The 22,548-nt window shown below is 42.1% G+C and overlaps 1 protein-coding gene across 1 annotated transcript; it reads left to right on the top strand.

The window, feature by feature from the left end:
* The first annotated feature begins 1,656 nt into the window (after positions 1-1,656).
* LOC118405020 (sodium-coupled monocarboxylate transporter 1-like) lies at positions 1,657-16,712 on the top strand. The gene is made up of 15 exons (XM_035804420.1): positions 1,657-1,804; positions 5,459-5,612; positions 6,232-6,432; positions 6,755-6,820; positions 7,064-7,115; positions 7,625-7,692; positions 8,306-8,460; positions 9,219-9,359; positions 10,745-10,934; positions 11,259-11,556; positions 12,190-12,344; positions 13,225-13,454; positions 13,903-14,003; positions 14,438-14,559; positions 15,323-16,712. Exons 2-15 carry the CDS (start codon positions 5,469-5,471, stop codon positions 15,539-15,541), a joined length of 2,142 nt encoding a protein of 713 aa, XP_035660313.1. The 5' UTR covers positions 1,657-1,804; positions 5,459-5,468; the 3' UTR covers positions 15,542-16,712.
* The last annotated feature ends 5,836 nt before the right edge of the window (positions 16,713-22,548 follow it).

A 22,548-nucleotide genomic window follows, 5' to 3' on the forward strand; every position in this document is an offset into this window, starting at 1 on the left:
GTGGGGATGATTTGCTATCTCTCTACCTTCATGCCAGATTCTGGCTCATTTGGCCCCCCAAATAAATAAAAAGTTAACTCCATCTGAAGATTTAACAGGAGGAGAAGAAGAAATATGACAAAAGACAACATATTTCAATCCATGGGTTGAAACATAAATAGCTTACGAAACACATTAATTCCTAAGTGTTCATATAACCATGCTTATTGGTACATCGTGTCTACAATCGATTAAATCCCAATTAGTCAGTCAGTCAGCGTGGCGCTTTTGGGTTACAAAACTCAGAGGAATCCAGGTTAGGTGAAGTGACAGTGGAGTGACAACTGACCAACAACGTTAGAAGGTGATCTCGACGTCGGCGTAACCAAAGTCAGGTCTGTCGCTGTACATCTGAGAACTCATCATCACCAACGCAAGGTAAGTTTATAACATTATACTGGGTTATACAATAATACAGCCCTCTGGCTGGCAAAGCCAAGACGCATCATACTCAAACAGAGCTGTTCACATTGCTTTCTATAACGAATTTGCTGCTGGCAAATATATATCTATACCGTAGAACCAATAGTGTAAATGACATGCTAGACCCTATTTGTTGATGTATTCGTACCTATAGATATCCATATATGTGTGTTTAGTTGTACTGTAAGTAGTTTTTTTTAAATACATGTAGAACTTACGAAAGTCACTGTACTTTTGTCGTGTCAAAAAAGATTTATCTACTTTGTTAAAAAATGTAATGTGGTAGTATATGAAGACTATGAGCGCGCCACTCCAATAAATAAACATCACCACTTCGAAAGTCTTCGAAGGAGGCTAGTGATGCATCAATTAGACGGTTATGTTACAAAATTGTGTTAGATAGATCTATACAGGGGCGGGGGTACAACCATCAATGCCCTTGGTTTGTTGTTTAGGTTTTTGGGTGACAGAGTTAATTTCAAGATTACCACACATTTAAAAGTGTGTTAATAAACCAAGGGGGTGAAAAAGGAAGGCTTCCATTTTTAACCTCTTTGCAAACAAACAAAAAACTTATTTTTTGGGGAGAGAGTGAGATTGCTCAAGGATATCATAACCTCATGGAATTTGTAAATACTGTTCATCAAAACAGCGGAAGGCGAATGAAACTTTATTAATTTAACCATGCCTAAGTACATCGTTTCTCCAATCGATCAAACTTCAATTAGCTAGTCAGTTGTGGGCCCAATTTCTTAACAAAACTCAAGGAGTAGCCAGTCTTATAATTATGTCTTCCGACAGAGGAGGGACAGTTGGAGTTGACCAGGAGCAGTGTACCTGACACAATTCATGCACAGTTTATGGATGTTTTGATTTCTCTACCCCCCATATATCGAAATTACTCGTATTTAGATTGTTTCCTTCCCAAAAGCAGGTGTATGTGGCGAGTAAAATACAAATGATTTTTGGCCGTTATGCAAGCAAAGAAAGCGGCCGTAAGAAAAAGAAAAGGGCTATATAAAAGATAACCAGTATGCGAAGGAATGTGTAAATACTGTGCATCTAATATATATATATATATAAAGCAGCGGAAGACGAATCAAATCTAATTTTCAGGTGTTCATTTAATCATGCATAAGTGCATCGATCCTTTTTTCCAATCGATGAAACTTCAATCAGTCAGTCAGCGTGGTGATATTTTGTTACAAAACTTAAGAACGAGTCCGGCGTAAGTCCATAGGCAGCGAAGAGACTGCTGGAGTTCACCAAGAACATTGTAACCAAAGTCAGGTCCGTCGCTGTTGCTGTACATCGGAGGAGAACTAATCATCACTAGCGTAAGGTAAGTTTATAGCTTTCTACAAGTATCTCTGCGTAAGACTCTGGTAAAGCCCTTTGACAAGGCAATGCGCATCCAGGTTTTCGTATTGCCTTTAGTCTAGAAAAAAAACTCCTTGATTTCATGGTGTTTGTTGTTTTGTGTAGCAAGAAATGGATAACAGTAGAAAATAGCAACCTACCTACGGCACTTTCATTCGTGATCGAGCACAAAAAGTACAATGTACATGAAAACATGCTACGGACTAGGGCCTACATGGCCTCTTGGGGTGGCGCAATCTACTAGCTGATTAGCTGATGTTGGGAAGGTTAAAATTACATTTTTCCCGTGTTTTTCTTCTCCCTCTTTCGTGTCAAATCCATCCTCGTTTCACACAGGAAATGACACTTAGAAAAACGCAACGATTTAGCTTTGGTTGAAAGTACCGATCTTGGGTGTGGTTGGCGGCGGTGAAGCATTAAAATAAACAATTCTTTCGTGTCAAATCCATCCTCGTTTCACACAGGAAATGACACTTAGAAAAACGCAACGATTTAGCTTTGGTTGAAAGTACCGATCTTGGGTGTGGTTGGCGGCGGTGAAGCATTAAAATAAACAATTATTTCGCAAAAATGTGGTAGATATACAAGGAAATAGAAATTTATCCAGAATATAATAAACATCAATGGCATTCAGGTAAGGTCTTCAAAACGCACAGTGTTCTATCCGAACCCAAGTTCATTCATTAGCTTCGAATTCGTTTGTCCACAAAGAAAGAAAAAGAATTTTCAGAGGCGGTTATAGCCTTCTTGGTCTGTATGACATTATTCACGCACTCTTTACAGCTCTTTGAATTTCTACTCAATATATATTTCTCTTATTTAGATTATTTCCTTCGCACAAACAGATAAAATGAGGCGAGTGAAATTCAAATGATTTTTGGCCGTTATGCAAGCAAAGTAGTGTGGTTACGAAATGTGCTTTCCAAGCAGATGTTAGGCTCCGTTTGGTTTTGTAACAGGTGTCAATGTATCAATGTATGTAACGTCGGACGGTCAGGGGTCACGTGATGAAAGCGCGTGACACATTTTTCTATTTTGTCTCGGTTTCCGCCTGATTTTAGGCTTTTTTTTAAATTTATTTTTATTTTGTCAGGTTTTCATTTTATCCGCTTAAGGACATAGATGCCATTGAGACAGTTTGGCTGGCGGACAAATCGAAAACCTGACTTAAAAAAAAAACAGCAGAAGCGTAACCTCTGCTTAGAGAAATACCAATTGCAAGGCCGTTTTATTACCCTTCCTTCGACACAGGACATCCTTAATAGCAGAAAGCCTCTCATCATTGAGTATTCGACATCTTTCGCAGGAAAAGGGGCGCATTTTCTCGCTGACTGTACCGACCTTTGTGAGGAGTTTCTTGCTCGGTATACTAGCTGTTTTCATAACGTGGAGTAGCATTTAACTGTTACTAATTGTGCGATGATCTGACGAAAACAGTCTTTGACATTTTCCATTATCTTTTCCTTTGTCTCTGCCTCTTTTTTTAAAACCCTGGACGGGTCCTTGCGCAATAGCCGTAGCCTGGTACTCAGTCGTGTTAACGTTATAACCCCCAAGTCTCTTCTGTCCTCTCCGCAAATACGTAGAGGACAGAAGAGACTCGGGAGCTATTATACAAATTGATACCAAGCCAGTACAATAGCCCTGGCTAGAATTCAACGTGGTTGGAGTGAGGAAAGTCGTGTTGAGTACCCCAGTACATACAATTATCTATTCTGCAACCTTTAAAAATCTGGGTGATCCCACCAACTTCTAGCTAGGAATACCAAAAATCGAACCAACAAACCTCTAATAATCGCTATCAGATCTGTTGTTCGATGCCTAATGCCCCCCTCACATTAGGCGCGATTTGATTGGACGACGAGTCTGCGAGCTCTAAATTACGAGGAGGCATGACCCTGGCGGGAAGGGGAAACTCTGTCATTTCTTCGTCGGCAGCAGGGTCATGCCTCCTCGTAAATTAGAGCTCGCAGACTCGTCGTCCGATCGAATCGCACCTAATGTGAGGGGGGCATGAGTCACCCGGCAATTCGATCGACGCCATGAGTCTAAAATGAATGTAAATAGGTCATGTTTTAGATTTGATTTGGTACAAGCGGTAGGACTCGGTTTTAATTTGTTCGGTTTCTTGTCTAGGCTACAGCAAGTAAATCTTATGGATGACATCATCCCCATACTCCAAATTTGATGAGAAAAAAACAAGATGAGTAGAAAACAAGTTATCTAGATTTTCAAAATAGACGCAATAAACGTTGTAACAAAAATTGAAACGTTAATATGTAACGGGGTACCCTTAATCTAACTGTTAGTACTACGATGTAATTTCTTCATTGTACACTCTGCACGTAGTCTTGTAATTTGTATAATGTAATTTGTTCCTTGTATATTCTGCACACTGTCTGTTTGTCTGTTTGTGTTTGTAGTCATTATAACTCAAGAACCTATGGATGATATTTGGTAAGTTGATAGGGACTGGAAAGACGAAGGTCAAGATCGATTTTGGACCCCTTGTACGTTTCCTTGGTACTGCAACGGAATTTCCGTTTTCATGTATCAATTGACCTGCATGTGCTATGGTATTAATATTTTGATGGCAGATAGCTTGTGATGTAAGGAAGAAATGGTGTATGCTTGGGCCCTCTGACAGCTTGCTCTGGAACTGCATGGAAATTTTGTCCAAATCTTATGGAACGTAGGAACGATGGATTTCTATGATATTTTTCTTCCTTGTACATGTACTTTCCAAGATATTGAGGTGTGGATCGCTCTTTACTAGGAAGTGGGTCAGAAGGCGTTTAAGTAATGACCTGAGGACAGCTATATGATCACATCCATGTCAGGGGGTCTGGCCGGGTCGTAGGTCACTACAACCATATTTGTCACCATGGAAATTTGAGATATTGTTGACTGTTGAGCGATATCCAATTGGCACGCGACATTTAGTACATGTATAAGCAATGACCTGATTGGTCAACTTGGGTACAGCTAAAGAGGAAGCGCCTTTCAAATTGACAAGGCAGACGTAGTTTTGCGGGACCTGCTAATGATGATCAAATAATCATCGGAAGAAAAGTAACTTCGTAAGCTTAATCTTTGTAGGCCGGTATTCAATCATTAAAAGGATTCAACATCTAGCCAAGTGGTAAGTCAGTTCGCGTTACAACGGCATCCACAGCAAAAGATTCAGTCTTTTTTTCTATTCACTTTTGGACTAGACGAGGACAATGTGGCACTACTGCACTCCAGCTATGGTAACTTATATCAACAGTGCCACAGTCACAGTACAGACAGAAGGCAAAGGTAGGTCTTTTCTTAACCTCCCGACCGAAGTCAGGTACCCATCTTTTACACCTGGGTGTAGTGAGGAAGGTCGTGTAAAATGTCTTCTCCAAGGGCATAACGTCGGGGGCACGGCGGGTATCGAACTAGGGACACCTAGATTCCAAGCCCAACACTCCGCCCCTTTTTTTATTTAATATTTTACATTTTTTTTATATTAAAAACAACAACAACAGTACATTTGTCAACCACTAAGACTATAGAGTTTGTACAGTCGAGTACTATTGCACATGGGGGGATAAAACGTTACGCCATGACGTCTTTGTTTCTATTACAGCTGAGTCACCATGGCAGCCGAGCCGCTGTATTTCGGCGTGTGGGACTACGTGGTGTTCTCCGCCATGCTGTGTGTGTCGGCAGGCATCGGGGTGTACTACGCCTGCACGGGAGGCAAGCAGAGCACGCAGAGGGAGTTCCTCGTGGCTGACCAGGTCAGTCACTTCAAAAGTAGTTCACGCGCATTGAACATACTCTGTACACTTTGTAACTCCAAAATATTGAAAATGAATTACATTTTGTATCGGAGTGTTAGTTGTACACTGATGTAAGCAATTCTTTTATCAATGCCATAGATTTATAATTAGATACACGAGCTAAGCAGTTAGTAAAAGACGAAATATTTGTATATATAAACATAATCTGACAATATTGCACCGCAAAAACTCTGTAGTTATACACTTGTTTCAAGAAGAGCAAAGAGACATATATTTGACCATTTTGTGAACGATAGAAGTGTGTTTTGTGAGTGTGTGTGTGTGTGTGTGGGGGGGGGGGGGGGTTAGTCGTATCATGGCCTATGTCACATTTCAACCGGGTATATTTCGGGAACAAAAAGGATGAGACAGAAGACACCAAACTATACAAGACGTAAAGAGAATAGTCGTGGGAATTATTTGTACGTATACATTTTTATCTTTTGCTTCCACAATCAGCCCAACCGGGCCCTGATTTGGAAATGCGACATTAGCCTTGACGTTTATTTTGTCTGTTTGTTTATTTCGCACATAAAAGCAAAAACAACAACACTAACTTTTACTTTCTACCCCACAGTCCATGCCAACGTTACCGGTGATGATGTCCCTGCTAGCCTCGTTCATCTCCGCCATCACGGTGCTGGCGGCCCCGGCAGAGGTGTACAGTAACGGCACCATGTTCTGGTTCTTCGCGGTGTCGGGGTCCTTCAGCATGGTGCTGGTAGCGAGGCTATTTGTGCCGACCTTCTACAACCTGGGGCTGACAAGCACCTACGAGGTTAGTGCATCTAAAGATTGAAACAAAATAGATCTAACCCAGTAGGTCACGTTTATGCAGGGGTAACCTATATCCGTTGTTTTTGAGAAAACAGGGATTAAGGAATATCAAGTCGATGCATATATGGATGGTGGTTTCAACTTGCAATATCGATGGATGGTGGTTTCAACTTGCAATATATTCAAAATATGTTGCAAGGATTGGGAAAACCGTTGTTCGATAGCTGTCGCTTCAATAGGAAGAGGAATTATGACGAAGATTGATTTTCACTTTCACATGAAAATAACGGTTATTCTAATATTATTTTTTCCTTCATGTACAGTACCTGGAAATCCGGTTCTCCAAGACAGTTCGTTTAATCTGCACCGTCCTCTTTGTGGTCAACATGGTTAGTACAACACATTTGATACAAACCGTCAACAAAAATCTAGACTACAGAATACTGTTTGTACTTTTACTGTACGAATACTGTTTGTACATTTACATGTAATGTGCAAATACTGTTGGTGCATTTTCAAAACGTGACCTTTTGAACACTGTTGAAGTACAAATGAAAATCAGCAATGCACTAGATTACTACAAATACACAGCCTGTTATTGATACTAAGTAAATCATGTTGTCCCGCTGTAGCTGGTGTATATGGGACTTGTTCTCTACACACCATCCTTGGCTCTGAATGCAGGTGAGTGGAAACCTACAAACGTACGAACAAAAGTTCACCGGTGCACCGTTCATTCTAAGCCCTAATGCAATGTAATGTTCAGCCCCTAGTTGCGAACAGAGTCTGGTTGCCATCTGCCCAAATAAAAACAATAGACTATACTGGTAGAAGACGGAAACACAATATGATCGCGCGCCTTTAAGCGAGCACTATTGATGACTAGAAAATCCGAGATTTGCTCGCGAGCAAATGCAGCATATTTCATGTTGGCCCGCTCCACCCTTGTAACAAATTTAAGGTCGACAAGAAGAAGGAGGAGAAGAAACGACATAAAAACAATAAACATCAACCAGTATATATAGTAGATATATATAATGGAATCAATTATCTGAGATACGGCCACTTTTAAAGTAGGATTATTCAAGATTGCCTTTGTAAAGCTGGTTTAATCATGAAGTCACCATGTACCAGTATTGTGTTGGAGAAACTTCCCTGTATAGTTTATGTGTTGTCTTGTTGTATACTTGCAGTGACTGGCCTGACGCTTTGGGGAGCAGTCCTGGGAATGGGATTGGTCTGTACATTCTATACTGCCTTGGTGAGTGACGTGTATACAGAAGCTTTAGTTATGGCTATCATTTCACTGGACTGTTCAAAAGTGGCACAACACGCCGAAGGGGCACAACGCACCACTAGGCGTAATTTGTCGCGTGAAACTGCGATTTTTTGAAAGTGGCACAAATGGGTGCCATGTATCGTAAGTGAAAATCATTTTATCTCTGTAAATCTCTTTCTAATGTATCTTTCCCGTAGAGGCTTTACCCCCGGCCGGACCCCGAAGCTACAAATTTGTCCCGGTGGACTGCCGGCTACCACTGGGGGAATCTTTCGGTCTCTTCCCGATTAGCGCACGGCGTCTATTTGTTACCCTGCCCCGGGTTGATTTTAAATCCGAGACAAAATCATCATGATATTGGACATGATACCCGGCCGTGCCCCAAAATAGCCCGCTAGCGCAGGGTGCCAGACAGGATCAGGTCGGGGTCACGCAAGACAGTGAAAAAAGTCCGTAAACTATCCGGCGGCGCCCCTTTCTCTAAGTAAGACTAAGAGTGTCCGAAGCTTTAAGCAAGCTATACGCAACGGGCTAGTTCTCAGTTAAGTCTTATCTTTCGTTGTGTTTCACAAAGTGGGGTGTCCTTTTCTTCCAGGGCGGTATGAAGGCTGTGATGTGGACGGACACGTTCCAGGTGGTAGTGATGGTGGCGGGGTTTCTCGCCGTCATTATCCAGGGGACCATAGAGGCAGGGGGCCCGGCTAGAGTCTGGGAACTCAACCGACAGGGACAGAGGCTGGAGTTCTTCAAGTAAGAAGTGATGTTGTTGATGAAGGATTGTTGTTAGCCTAAATCTACTAATCGAATGTTTAACCGAATTTCCTAGTCTTCGTCGGGACTTTCACAAGCTTACTTTTGATGAGTAACTTTACAGAGAAGTGCTGTCATTTATGTTCTAAGATCCCCCTAAGCCTGTATCATCCCCCGTCTCGGTTAACCTAAGAGTCAGTCATACATCGATTTTCCGCCACGGATTTATCTTGGACCATTGGATTGGTTACACAACGTACCGCCTTGAGGTGCCCGGAATAACATGGTCTTCAAAAGAGAAGAAAGTCAAAACCAAGAATATTACTCAGGTGACCAATTAAAGTCTAGTCTATGCAGACAGGTGGTCACTATAGACATCATTCTTAATGCTTGTTTTTGTTAATTTGAAAAAATGGTAAAAGCAAAAAAGAGGCACATTAGCCATGTACTTCGTATTTTAGAGGTGGTGACTTGTAGAGTCTTGACTTTATATTGAACGATTACGCCTGCTGGAAAGCTTGTTAGTGTTACGTCGATGTAGGTTAGACATCCAGGTAATAAGATACACCAAAAAGTAGTTACTCAAGCAACTGGATATGGTTTTGAAACGTGTCAGTGTCACTGACGAAGGATAGTGGATTCTATCCGAAACGTCTGACCGTTTCAAAACCATATCCAGTTGCTTGAGTAAATACTTTTTGGTGTATCTTGTTAGTGTTGTTTTCCTCCCTTCTTCTGCTACTTCTGTCCGACTGAAGTTTTGACCCCGACCCACGAGTCCGGCACACGACCTGGAACATCCTAGTGGGAGGAACGTTCTTCCGCTGCTCCATGTACGCAGTGAACCAGGCACAGGTGCAGCGGTACCTAAGTTGTCCCTCCATCAAAAAGGCACAACAGTAAGTTTAGGTCATTCCTTTTTTTTATTGTGTTTATCAATAATGCCCTTGTTCTTTTTTAAATGCTAGTATGATGCTATCTCAATGGAAACATCTACTTTTAACTTCTATTCTCTACATGATATTTATTTAGCAACTGTAAAAGAAAACAGCCCAATAGTGTAAATAATATGTACCTAATAGTATGTATAATCGAAATGTTACTTAAGATTCTGGTTCCGGTTCGATACGAGATTGGCCAAACGCTCAGCAGTGAAAACGGATTGATCTGAAACATAGGATAGATAAATGGATTGACCTGAGATATAGGATTTATAAGTGGTAGAACACCCTAAAACATCCTTAGCATACTGATCAGAGTCTCTGTGGAAAGATGGAAAGAGACATCTTACCGTAAGAACAGGCCATTTTGCCATATCGCAACCTCTTCATGTGTGCGTGTGTGTGTATGTACGTGTGTGTGTGTATGTGTGCGTGCGTGCGTGCGTGCATGTGTGTGTGTGTGTGAGGGGGGTAGCACATTAAGTACAACTATTACATATACACAACATGTATTACAGTCTCACTGGACCTCATACGTATGTAACGGTTGTGTCTTAGCGGTCATCCTTCTGACGTCTTATCGACCATGGAGCTCATACGTATGTTAGCTCCCAATAGATGAGCCCTAGACAAATGACATCAGAGAATTTGTCTGTCGTTGATAAGCAAACAGCATTGTCTTAATATTAGAGATTAACCAGGAATAAGTAATGATTAGTGGCGTCAAATGACCGACTTTCTTGGCTGGCTCCGATCCGTGGCCGGCATTCTCGGCTAGATATTGTGCCCTTGAAAATGGTAGTACCCATAGTATGATTTTCCTCACTCCACCCAGGTTTAAAATCGGGTGCATGAATTCGGTTGGGGAGGTATAACAATCTTTATTGACACGACAAAAGTACAGCGACTTTCGTAAGGTCTACATGTATAACAACTACTTACAATACAACTAAACACATATATATGGATATCTATAGGTATGGATACATCAAAATAAAGGGTCTAGCATGTCATTTACACTATTGGTTCTACGGTATAAACAAACGTGGAAATATTTGCCTACTTGTACACAGTGAGGATTATCGCCTCCCAGGATGTAGTTAAGTTTATCTATCGAACAGAGATATACTTCACGTAGTAAAGAATCTTCGGGTAAGTTTGCTAGACGGTGCCAGTATTTGATTAATTGTATCCAGAAGAATGATGGGCTCTACCTTCCAATACCGTACCCTAGAAACAGCGTTTAACAAAAAACTGTCCCCACGTGCTCCAAAGGCAATGTGACTACATTTACCTACAAATACCTTTTGCAGTATGTCAACATGTATGCTTCTGTGTTGCAGCGCCCTCTACTGGAACATCCCGGGACTGGTTTTCTTCATTCTCTTCGCAGTCCTGAGTGGAATGGTGATGTACGCGCGTTACTGCGACTGCGATCCGAAGACTATGGGGTACATCAGCAGCCCTGACCAGGTACCTGGGTGGTCTACTATCTTTGTTAAAAGCTTCATCAGATTGATTCAATGGTTAAAATATTAACGTTCTTCATACTCAGTCATGAGTAATGCAGTTGCATCATCCGGAGTGATAGAGAACAAAGTATGTCGTAGACAGTGCCACTTTCGTTCGTATGGAACCTTGTTGTGTGCCCTGGAAAGCCAGACTTTTAGCCAGGACCGGTAGAGAATTTGTTCGGCAGTCAAGGTAGGTCTTTCCAGACATCTTAGATAATCACACAGGGAATTTGTCATGAAGATCCTCGGGAAATTCTGCCTTGGCTGCCGAATGAATTCTCTGCCGGCCTTGGCTAAAATTCGTGTTTTCCAGGGTACTTGTGAAGAGTGGCGCAGACACTAGAAACAGCAAGTTTCCTTGCAGTTTCAGTATATGTTGCAGGATATATCTTCAAAAGAGACAGCTTTAACAATGAGATTAACGTTGTTTTATCTACAGATGATGCCGTACTTCGTGATGGACATCCTGGGTAAGTTTCCCGGGATGCCTGGCCTCTTCACGGCCTGTGTGTTCAGCGGAGCGCTCAGCACCATGTCCTCGGGGCTGAACGCACTGGCCGCCGTGGCACTGGACGACTTCGCCAAGCCCTGCTTCCCCAACCTCAGCGACGAGATGTACACCTGGATATCTAAGGGCTTAGGTACGTGTAAATAGCGCTAGCCTACTTTGATACATACACTCAGTGAAGAGATGTACACGTGGATATCGATAAGGGTCTAGGTACGTCCAAACAGCCTACTTTGATGACCACGCTCAGTGAAAAATACCCTGAGAGACAGCTGGGATGGGGCAGCTAGGACAGTTTATTCGGTGGCCCAAGACAGTCAGGCCCGCCCAATCTTCTATTAGTGCCCGGGGAGTTTAAGCCCGATTAGGTCTACCAGCCCTTTCCCCGATAGCGATAACTCCTTCAGGCTTAAACTCCCAGAGTGCTTATGTGAGATCGGAGGACTGACTGCCTTGGCTCCCCGAACAAAACTCGCTAGCTATCCGGTCCTGTCTGGCTCCCAGGGTAAGTGAAAAAATGTATATCTGGATATATCTAAGGGTCTAGATATCAGCAAACAGTCTACTTTCATACATACACTCAGTGAAGAGATGTGTACCTGAATATCTAAGGTATAAACGTACTAAAACGCAGTAGAGAATCGTTGCATCCTTGATTTAAAATTTATCTTGGACAGCAGATTTTTGATCTGGATTATTTCCATCACCAGACGCATACGGCGTAAGAATAATTCTAAAGCTACACATTTCTTGTTTTCCCCCGCAGCCATCCTGTTCGGCCTGTTGACGATCCTGATGGCGTTCATCGCCTCGAACCTGGGCCCGGTGTTCTCCGCTGTCATCAGCCTGTTCGGCATGATCGGCGGCCCGATCCTCGGCATCTTCGTGCTCGGCATGATGTTCCCCTGCGCAAACAGATGGGTGGGTAATTTCCAACTTGTTATAATTATTTGAATTTGTATAGTCAAGTGGTTATAAGAACCTTCCGAAAATAATTTTATTAGGTTGGTAGAATATATGATATAGGAAAATTCTTTTACACAACCAAGGAGGAGGTCGTGGATAACAAAGTTAACCCCAGTGATGAACCGGGACGAGGGGGGATACACACTCAGCCACGTGCACGTTTGGGATAGTGTTCTCGCCGCAAAAGCGCCACGTACATCGGCTACATATAGCGGACGTGGGGGCAGTGGCCAGAAGGTTCTTATGTAGAAGTGGTAATTTCTAGGTTTGACTGCATAAATTTTTTTCGGTCAGTTGAAAAGCTCCTATTACACTCAGTATCAACTGAGAAACAACTTGTCTACTTTGAGGCAGTAAAAATATTCAACAAATGTTGATAATCATACTTCGATTAAGTCTCGATCATTGTGATATGTGTATAGACTTATCAGGACTTTAAATGATATAAATGATGTAAACTATACTTCTGTTGTATACTGTAAATTCAGAAATGTTCGCGGTGGATTAATGTTCGCGGTTTTCGCGGCGGCCGCTTCACCGCGAATTTTAAACCACCGCGAATATTTTTCCATAACAGTAAGAGACTACAGTGCATGGTGCTACCGCGAAATTAAAACCACCGTGAAAAGTCCATTTTCCCGCTACCGCGAAATTAAATCCCTGCGAACTTAAATGCATTTACAGTACTTTGTCTGGCCCTTACCTCTTCATGACCTCAATAAAAAGCGGCCATTGGGCCAATCATGCAAATTGAGCCTTTATGAATAAACACAGTTCAGACAAAAAAAGCAAAAACAAAACAACTGTTGTAACTGGTTAACGCTCCGCCCAACAGGGAGGTCTTTTCGGGCTTTTGTTCAGCCTTTTCATCAGCCTGTGGATCGGGATGGGGAAGGTCGTGTGGCCGATGTCTGGATGGAAACCGCCGATCTCGGTCGACGGATGCTCCGCGGAGCTTCCAGTCAACGTCACGGCAAACTTCACCACGAGCCCCGCCATGCCCACGAGCACCGCACGGTACATCACCACCACCACTCCGACTGGACCTACAGTGGACCAGTATTAGTAAGTAACGATTAGAGCGTAAGGTCTTCAATGCAACTACATGTTTCCCAATTATGACAATGATCGCAACTAGTTACGTCCATGAAAAATTGGAGGTATTGCGTGGGCAATTGGGACTTAAGTCTAAATGCAGGCAAATCATTTCTAGAATTCTATGGCACTGTTTACCTCTGATGGCCAACTTTGAATTACAAAATAAGCTAGTTTCATAATTGCAAATTGCCATTGGAGCGAAAGAATGGAAATTGTACATTATTGTTCGAAAAACCCTATAATACATGAAAACTGAAATAATTTGCCTATAGCAAACACCCGCAAGGCTGACGATGAAGATATGTAGGAATGTGCATAGGAAGGTTCTGCTGTTTCTACCGATGTCTGTGTCTGTGTGTCGTTGTTTCAGGTGCTATTGTTTTGAATAAAGACCAACAGAATACGATTTTTCCAGCCCCCCTGAATCTGCACTGTATGAACTGTCTTACGTGTACCTCGGAGCGGTGGCCACGGTCAGCTGTGTTATCATGGGACTTCTGGTGAGCTTCCTAACCGGTATGTTCGTTTGTTTCATCTTCAGAAGATGTTAGCGATATATCCATATAATGTTCTTTGTTGTGAAAAACCATCCTAAAACATAGTCTATGGATTTGTATCATAGTTGAGATCGTAAATAGAAATTCACTTTCTTTATTTCTTTTTTTTTGGTTTTTCACATAGTGAAAGGGAGGACAAAACAGGTGCAAAAATGCACCGTTGAAGGCTGCCCTCCCGTACATAACATACATTAATAGCGCAACACAATATACAATACAATAATACATACAACATTAACAATATGCATTATTAAAATATACACAACCATTAGGCAAAAATCGTGGCACTAGCGTGGTCTTAATGCCAGGCAAGAGCTGCAACCGCAGCAAGTGGTCCAGGTGCAGGTACGGTCAATACAGAAGCTGTTACTAAACTATGAACTTTGTTCCTAGGCTCACAGGATCCTAAAGAAGTGGACCCCAGACTGATCGTGCCGTTCTACGACAGTGTGTTCTGCTGCCTGCCCGAGAGCTGGCTGCGGTGGCTGCGCTGTGGGGTCAGGCACGGGGAGGGGGTAAGTAGCGAGGCTTCCGTAGATACTAGTAGCTTCATCAGGTTGGTATGTCACTAAATTCCAAACCATTCCCGCCAAAATGGGGTAGGGAATTTCCCGAGCAGCCTCGTAACCCCTGCCTTGCCTATTGAGTCAGTGAAGTCAAGCTTGCCTAAGCTTGATGTTTCTGTCTATGGGAGAAGAGATGCTGCTACAGTTATCGCTATGGGCCGCTCTTCATCTTCATGATGGTAACATCAGGCCCTACGAATCTGATTAAAAAAAGAAACTCTTTTTACACAAACACAGCTTGTCATGAGGAAGGTAACAGACGGTTACAGAAAGGTCGATGGAATAAAGATGCAGTTGTGTAAAATGGGTCTCTTTAGTAAGTAACGAGGCCTCCGTGGATAGTTGCATCAGGTTGGGGCGTCACCGAATAAAGAAACTCTTCGTACGCAACCTCAACTTTATTCCACCGAGGCATCTGTAAACAGTGACACATATTGCTGCGGTACACTATGAACCAGTCAGAATTGCCCTAAGAGTCTGTTTACTAAGTAGTGAGGCTTCTGCCATTGAATCTAGGTGTTCTCTTAGAAATGAAAACAACCTAATATATATAGTATGATCACTGCCAATCCCCAAAAGTGTAAGAACACAGAAAGCCTTCTTCCACATATCACGATGGAATTTCCGCTTCCGCCTGGTAACGTATAGCTTGGCGTAGTGTTTGCACTGCTGAATCTCTCCTCTCTAACCTGACTATTTTCTCCCTCTCCAGGAGAAGGCAGCTGTGGATATCGAGATGGCTGCTACAGGTGGCGAGCCTTCGCCGAATGCTGAGGGGACCAAGACACAGAACGGTTGCGATGGTCACAGTCCAGCTGAATGCGAAAATGGCACCTCTAGCGAGCCGTTGCCGAACGACAAGGAGACCAAGCTACAGAACGGCTGTGACAGTCACAGTCCAACTACATGCGAGAATGGCCTAAAAATATGAGTCCCAATTTAGAATGATTACAACATGTCTGGTTCTCGGTTATCTTGCTTATCTTTGAGAAGTGGTAACGATAGTTAACCTTTATCCGTGGGGCAACCTATATCCGTTGTATCTTACAGCAGGGTACTAGTATGTAGGGCTGTCAAGTCAATGGCTGGAAGTTTCCATGCACTATTTTGAAAATGTCTCAATTTCAAACCAGTGACCATCGACTCCATAGCTCTAACAACCCAGTTTTCTTAATACAACGGATTTAGGTTACCCCGCAAATAAAGGTGAACTAGCGTCAATGCCACTGCCACACTGGCTACAACCTCCAGTCGTACACTGTGGTTGCCCAGAGCCAAGCGTATTCTTCCCTATGGCAGTGAATGTGGCTCATATTGACAAGCAAATGTCGACCAGACCATGGACTTAAAAATGACGTGATGATTCTTGAAGTTATCATTGCAAAAAGGGTCTAGTAGAGCTCGCAGAATCGTCCAGAACGATTTCCCAATGTGTGAGAGGAATAAGAACTACAATATTAAGTGGGCATTATTATCCCCTGTTCCCATATATCTACCTACCTACCTACCTACCTACCTACTTAGTCTGGTCTGTAAGTGTTAAAACTTGTTGTATGTTATCTAGCAGGTGAATGTAGTAGATTGTACCTGTGTATACAGATGTCCAGTGTTCAGCCGTAATTATATAGTAAATCATAATTGTGTAGTTTAGTGGTCTGTCTTAGTGTTGTAAGTGTGGAGATTATTCTATGACGAATCTATCCGTCTCCTTCTATCTAAAAATAAGATTTTCCCCTCCTGGTGAACATGGTGTACCAAATTGGGAAAATAACGTGTGGTAACCTTTATTGTACTTGTAGTAGTAACACTAGTATGTTACATGCAGCCATGACGGTAGTTGTAGAAGCGGAACTCGTTCGATAGTATCTTGGTATAAGTGGTTAGCAACGAGTGAAGTTGTGGAAATAACATTAGTGAGGTAGCCATGAGTGTAGTTGTAGAAGTGACACTAGTGAGGTAGGCATGAGTGTAGTTTTAGAAATGACACTAGTGTGGCAGCCTTGACTGAACTTGAAAACTTGGTAAGTTATATCTGTCTACCACACTAGTACACTAATCACTTTCCGGACCTTTAAATACAGAAATAAAATACTTTTTGGTCGTGATACCATGTTTTGTCGCTTTCATTCTTGTTACAACGTCTATGGATGTAGGCCAGTGCTGCCTTACATGATGCTAACATTGCTTAATAATGCTTATATGCAGTTGTCACAGTCCTAAAGAGACAACTAGCGACCATTTCAAACACTGTATTGTTCTACTAGTAGTCTATATGGATTGTATCCTGATCGATTAAGGACGTTTATGAATGATAGCTCAGCTCACATAAAACCGCTGAACGCTGTATTATAGAATCGCTTTTATTTGTTTTTAGCGTACACCATGAACAGTCGAAAGTCAGAGGTGCAAATGAAAAGTGACTTTCAAACACAGCAGTTTTTATTTCAACTAATCAAAAAGTATAATAGGGAGGGGGGCATATCAAGCCACTAACTCTAACGCGTTTATGTACTTTCAGTCACGGTGCCCGATGTGGCGAAGAGAAAGAAAAAGAAAAGAGAGTTTATAGATAGCAAAAAGTCAACTCAAGTGATAAAGGTAACGCACACTTTGTTTAAGATTCTGAAAGTTCCACCGGATGGGGTCGCTTTGCGGTTACCGCGTACCGAAAGGGCTCACGTAGCGGTTACCACAGGCGACCCTTCACTCGCTTTCAAGCCTTGTAGAAAAGTAACAAAGTAATTTTGAGCACTCAAATTGCTTTCTGTGCTCTCGCCACGGGTTTTACTCTGCAATTCAAGTGGCAAAAGTAACGCAAACTTTGTCGAAGAATCTGGAAGTTCCACCGTATGGGGTCGCTTTGCGGTTACCGAAGGATTCGCTTAGCGGTTAGCCCAGGCGACCCTTCATTCGCTTTCAAGCCTTGAAGAAAAGTAAGGAAGTAGTTTAAGTACTCAAATTGCTTTCTGCCTTCTCGCCACGGGTTTTACTCTGCAATTCAATTGACAAAAGTAACGCACACTTTATTGAAGAATCTGGAAGTTCCACCGTACGAGTATGGGGTCGCTTTGCGGTTACCGAAGGATTCGCTTAGCGGTTAGCCCAGGCGACCCTTCACTCGCTTTCAAGGCTTGTAGCGAAGTAACAAAGTAATTTTCAGTACTCAAATTGCTTTCTGCCTTCTTGCCACGGGTTTTACTCTGCAATTCAATTGACAAAAGTAACGCACACTTTGTCCAAGAATCTGGAAGTTCCACCGTATGGGGTCGACTTGCGGTTACCGAAGGGTTCGCTTAGCGGTTACCACAGGCGACCCTTCACTCGCTTTCAAATTCTGGAAGTTCCACCGTATGGGGTCGTTTTGCGGTTACCGAAAGGGCTCGCTTAGTGGTTACCGCAGCCGACCCTTTATTCGCTTTCAAGCCTTGTAGAGAAGTAAGAAAGTGATTTTCAGTACTCAAATTGATTTCTGCCTTCTTGCCACGGGTTTACTCTGCAATTCAAGTGACAAAAGTAACGCACACTTTGTCCAAGAATCTGGAATTAAGTTCCACCGTATTGGGTCGACTTGCGGTTACCGAAGGGTTCGCTTAGCGGTTACCGCAGGCGACCCTTTATTCGCTTTCAAGCCTTGTACAAAAGTAACAAAGTAATTTTGAGCACTCAAATTGCTTTCTACCCTCTCGCCACGGGTTTTACTCTGCAATTCAAGTGACAAAAGTAGCACACACTTTGTCCAAGAATCTTGAAAATCCACCGTATGGGGTCGCTTTGCGGTTACCGAAGGGTTCGCTGAGCGATTAGCCCAGGCGACCCTTCACTCGCTTTCAAGCCTTGAAGAAAAGTAAGGAAGTAGTTTTAAGTACTCAAATTGCTTTCTACCCTCTAACCACGGGTTTTACTCTGCAATTCAAGTGAAAAAAGAAACGCACGCTTTGTCGAAGAATCTGGAAGTTCCACCGGTGCAATATGGCTAAGAGACTCTTCTAGTCAGTCAAACTTGGTATCATTTAAATAGAGTTGTAAAGTGCAAATCGTTTTAAAAGTGGGTGCTTCCTTCCCGCGATATGACTTAAGAACTAACCGCTAGGGTTAGGGTTAGGGTTAGGGTTAAGGTTAAGGCGGGATGTGCTTAGATGCAATATGGCTAAGAGTCTATTCTATTCGGTCGGATTTGGTATCATTGAAAAGGCATCTTGGTACAGAGTTGTAAAGTGCAAACCGTTTTAAAATCGGGTGCTTACTTCCAGAGATATGACTTAAGCACTAACCGCTAGGGTTAGGGATAGGGTTAAAGTTAGGGTAAGGGTAGTGCTTAGATGCAATATGGCTAAGAGTCTATTTTATTCGGTCAAACTTGGTATCATTGAAAAGTCATCTTAGCACAGAGTTGTAAAGTGGAAACCGTTTTAAAATCGGGTGCTTACTTCCAGAGATATGACTTAAGCACTAACCGCTAGGGTTAGGGATAGGGTTAAGGTTAGGGTTAGGGTTTGGGTAGTGCTTAGATGCAATATGGCTAAGAGTCTATTCTATTCGGTCAAACTTGGTATCATTGAAAAGTCATCTTGGCACAGATTTGTAAAGTGCAAACCGTTTTAAAATCGGGTGCTTACTTCCCGAGATATGACTTAAGCACTAACCGCTAGGGTTAGGGTTAGGGTTAGGGTTAGGATTAAGGTTAAGGTTAGAGTTAGGGTAGTGCTTAGATGCAATATGGCTAAGTAAGAGTCTTTTCTAGTCGATCAAGGTTGGTATTATTGAAAAGGTATCTTGGTATAGAGTTGTAAAGTGCAAATAGTTTTAGAATCGGGTGCTTACTTTCCGAGATATGACTTAAGCACTAACCGCTAGGGTTAGGGTTAGGGTTTGGGTAGTGCTTAGATGCAATATGGCTAAAAGTCTATTTTAGTCAGTTAAACTTGGTATCACTGAAAAGGTATCTTGGAACAGTGTTGTAAAGTGCAAACCGTTTTAAAATCGGGTGCTTACTTCCCGAGATATAACTTAGGCACTAACCGCTAGGGTTAGGGTTAGGGTTAAGGTTAAGGTTAGGGTTAGGGTAGTGCTTAGATGCAATATGGCTAAGAGTATATTCTAGTCGGTCAAACTTGGTATCACTGAAAAGGTATCTTGGAACAGTGTTGTAAAGTGCAAACCGTTTTACAATCGAGTGCTTACTTCCCGAGATATGACTTAAGCACTAACCGCTAGGGTTAGGGATAGGGTTAAGGTTAGGGTTAGGGTAGTGCTTAGATGCAATATGGCTAAGAGTCTATGCTAGTCGGTCAAACTTATTATCATTAAAAAAAGTATCTTGGTACAGTGTTGTAAAGTGCAAACCGTTTTAAAATCGGGTGCTTTCTTACCGAGATATGACTTAAGCCCTAAAAGCTAGGGTTAGGGAAAGGGTTAAGGTTAGGGTTAGGGTTAGGGTTAGGGTTAGGGTTTTGCTTAGATGCAATATGGCTAAGAGTCTACTCTAGTCGGTCAAACTTGGGATCATTGTAAAGGTATCATGATACAGAGTTGTAAGGTCCAAACCATTTTAAAATCGCGTGCTTACTTCCCGAGATATGACTTAAGCACTAACCGCTAGGGTTAGGGATAGTGTTATGGTTAGGGTTAGGGTAGTGCTTAGATGCCATATGGCTAAGGGTCTATTATAGTTGCTCAAACTTGGTATCATTGAAAAGGTATCTTGGTATAAAGTTATAAAGAGCAAACCGTTTTAAAATCGGGTGCTTACTTCCCCAGATATGACTTAACACTAGGGGCTAGGGTAAGGGTTAGGGTTTGGGTAGTGCTTAGATGTAATATGGCTAAGAGTCTTTTCCAGATGGTCAAACTTGGTATCATTGAAAAGGTATCTTGCTATAGAGTTGTAAAGTGCAAACCGTTTTAAAATCGGGTGCTTACTTTCCGAGATATGACTTAAGCACTAACCGCTAGGGTTAGGGATAGGGTTAAGGTTAAGGTTAGGGTTAGGGTAGTGCTTAGATGCAATATGGCTAAGAGTCTATTCAAGTTGGTCACACTTGGTATCATTGAAAAGGAATCTTAGTATAGAGTGGTAAAGTGCAAACCGTTTTAAAATCGGGTGCTTACTTTCCGAGATATGACTTAAGCACTAACCGCTAGGGTTAGGGTTAAGGTTAAGGTTAGGGTTAGGGTAGTAGTTAGATGCAATATGGCTAAGAGTCTATTCAAGTTGGTCACACTTGGTATCATTGAAAAGGTATCTTGGTATAGTGTTGTAAAGTGCAAACCGTTTTAAAATCGGGTGCTTATTTTTCGAGATACGACTTAAGCACTAACCGCTAGGTTTAGGGATACGGTTGAGGTTAAGGTTGGGGTTAGGGTAGTGCTTAGATGCAATTTGGCTAAGAGTCTATTCAAGTTTATCGTACTTGGTATCATTGAAAAGGAATCTTAGTATAGAGTAGTAAAGTGCAAACCGTTTTAAAATCGGGTGCTTACTTTCCGAGATATGACTTAAGCACTAACCGCTAGGGTTAGGGTTAGGGTTAGGGTAGTGCTTAGATGCAATATGGGTAAGAGTCTATTCTAGTCGGTCAAACTTGGTATCATTGAAAAGGTATCTTGATACAGAGTTGTAAGGTGCAAACCGTTTTAAAATCGGGTGCTTACTTCTCGAAATATGACTTAAGCACTAACCGCTAGGGTTAGGGTTAGGGTTTAGGTTAAGGTTAGGGTTTGGGTAGTGCTTAGATGCAATATGGCTAAGAGTCTATTCTATTCGGTCAAACTTGGTATCATTGAAAAGGTATCTTGATACAGAGTAGTTAAGTGCAAACCGTTTTAAAATCGGGTGCTTACTTCCCGAGTTATGACTTAAGCACTAACCGCTAGGGTTAGGGATAGGGTTAAGGTTAGGGTTAGGGTAGTGCTTAGATGCAATATGGCTAAGTAAGAGTCTTTTCTAGTCGGTCAAACTTGGTATTATTGAAAAGGTATCTTGGTATTGAGTTGTAAAGTGCAAATAGTTTTAGAATCGGGTGCTTACTTTACGAGATATGACTTAAGCACTAACCGCTAGGGTTAGGGTTAGGGTTTGGGTAGTGCTTAGATTCAATATGGCTAAGAGTATATTCTAGTCGGTCAAACTTGGTATCACTGAAAAGTTACCTTGGAACAGTGTTGTAAAGTGCAAACAGTTTTAAAATCGAGTGCTTTCTTCCCGAGATATGACTTAAGTACTAACCGCTAGGGTTAGGGATAGGGTTAAAGTTAGGGTTAGGGTAGTGCTTAGATGCAATATGGCTAAGAGTCTATGCTAGTCGGTCAAACCTATTATCATTAAAAAAAGTATCTTGGTACAGAGTTGTAAAGTGCAAACCGTTTTAAAATCGGGTGCTTTCTTACCGAGATATGACTTAAGCCCTAACCGCTAGGGTTAGGGATAGGGTTAAGGTTAGGGTTAGGGTTAGGGTTAGGGTTAGGGTAGTGCTTAGATGCAATATGGCTAAGAGTCTACTCTAGTCGGTCAAACTTGAGATCATTGAAAAGGTATCATGATACAGAGTTGTAAGGTCCAAACCGTTTTAAAATCGGGTGCTTACTTCCCGAGATATGACTTAAGCACTAACCGCTAGGGTAAGGGATAATGTTATGGTTAGGGTTAGGGTTAGGGTTAGGGTAGTGCTTAGATGCAATATAGCTAAGAGTCTACTCTAGTCGGTCAAACTTGAGATCATTGAAAAGGTATCATGATACAGAGTTGTAAGGTCCAAACCGTTTTAAAATCGGGTGCTTACTTCCCGAGATATGACTTAAGCACTAACCGCTAGGGTTAGGGATAGTGTTATGGTTAGGGTTAGGGTAGTGCTTAGATGCAATATGGCTAAGGGTCTATTCTAGTCGGTCAAACTTGGTATCATTGAAAAAGTATCTTGGTATAAAGTTGTAAACTGCAAA

Source organism: Branchiostoma floridae, chromosome 17 (genome assembly GCF_000003815.2).
Source record: "Branchiostoma floridae strain S238N-H82 chromosome 17, Bfl_VNyyK, whole genome shotgun sequence".
In the NCBI taxonomy this organism is placed as follows: domain Eukaryota; kingdom Metazoa; phylum Chordata; class Leptocardii; order Amphioxiformes; family Branchiostomatidae; genus Branchiostoma; species Branchiostoma floridae.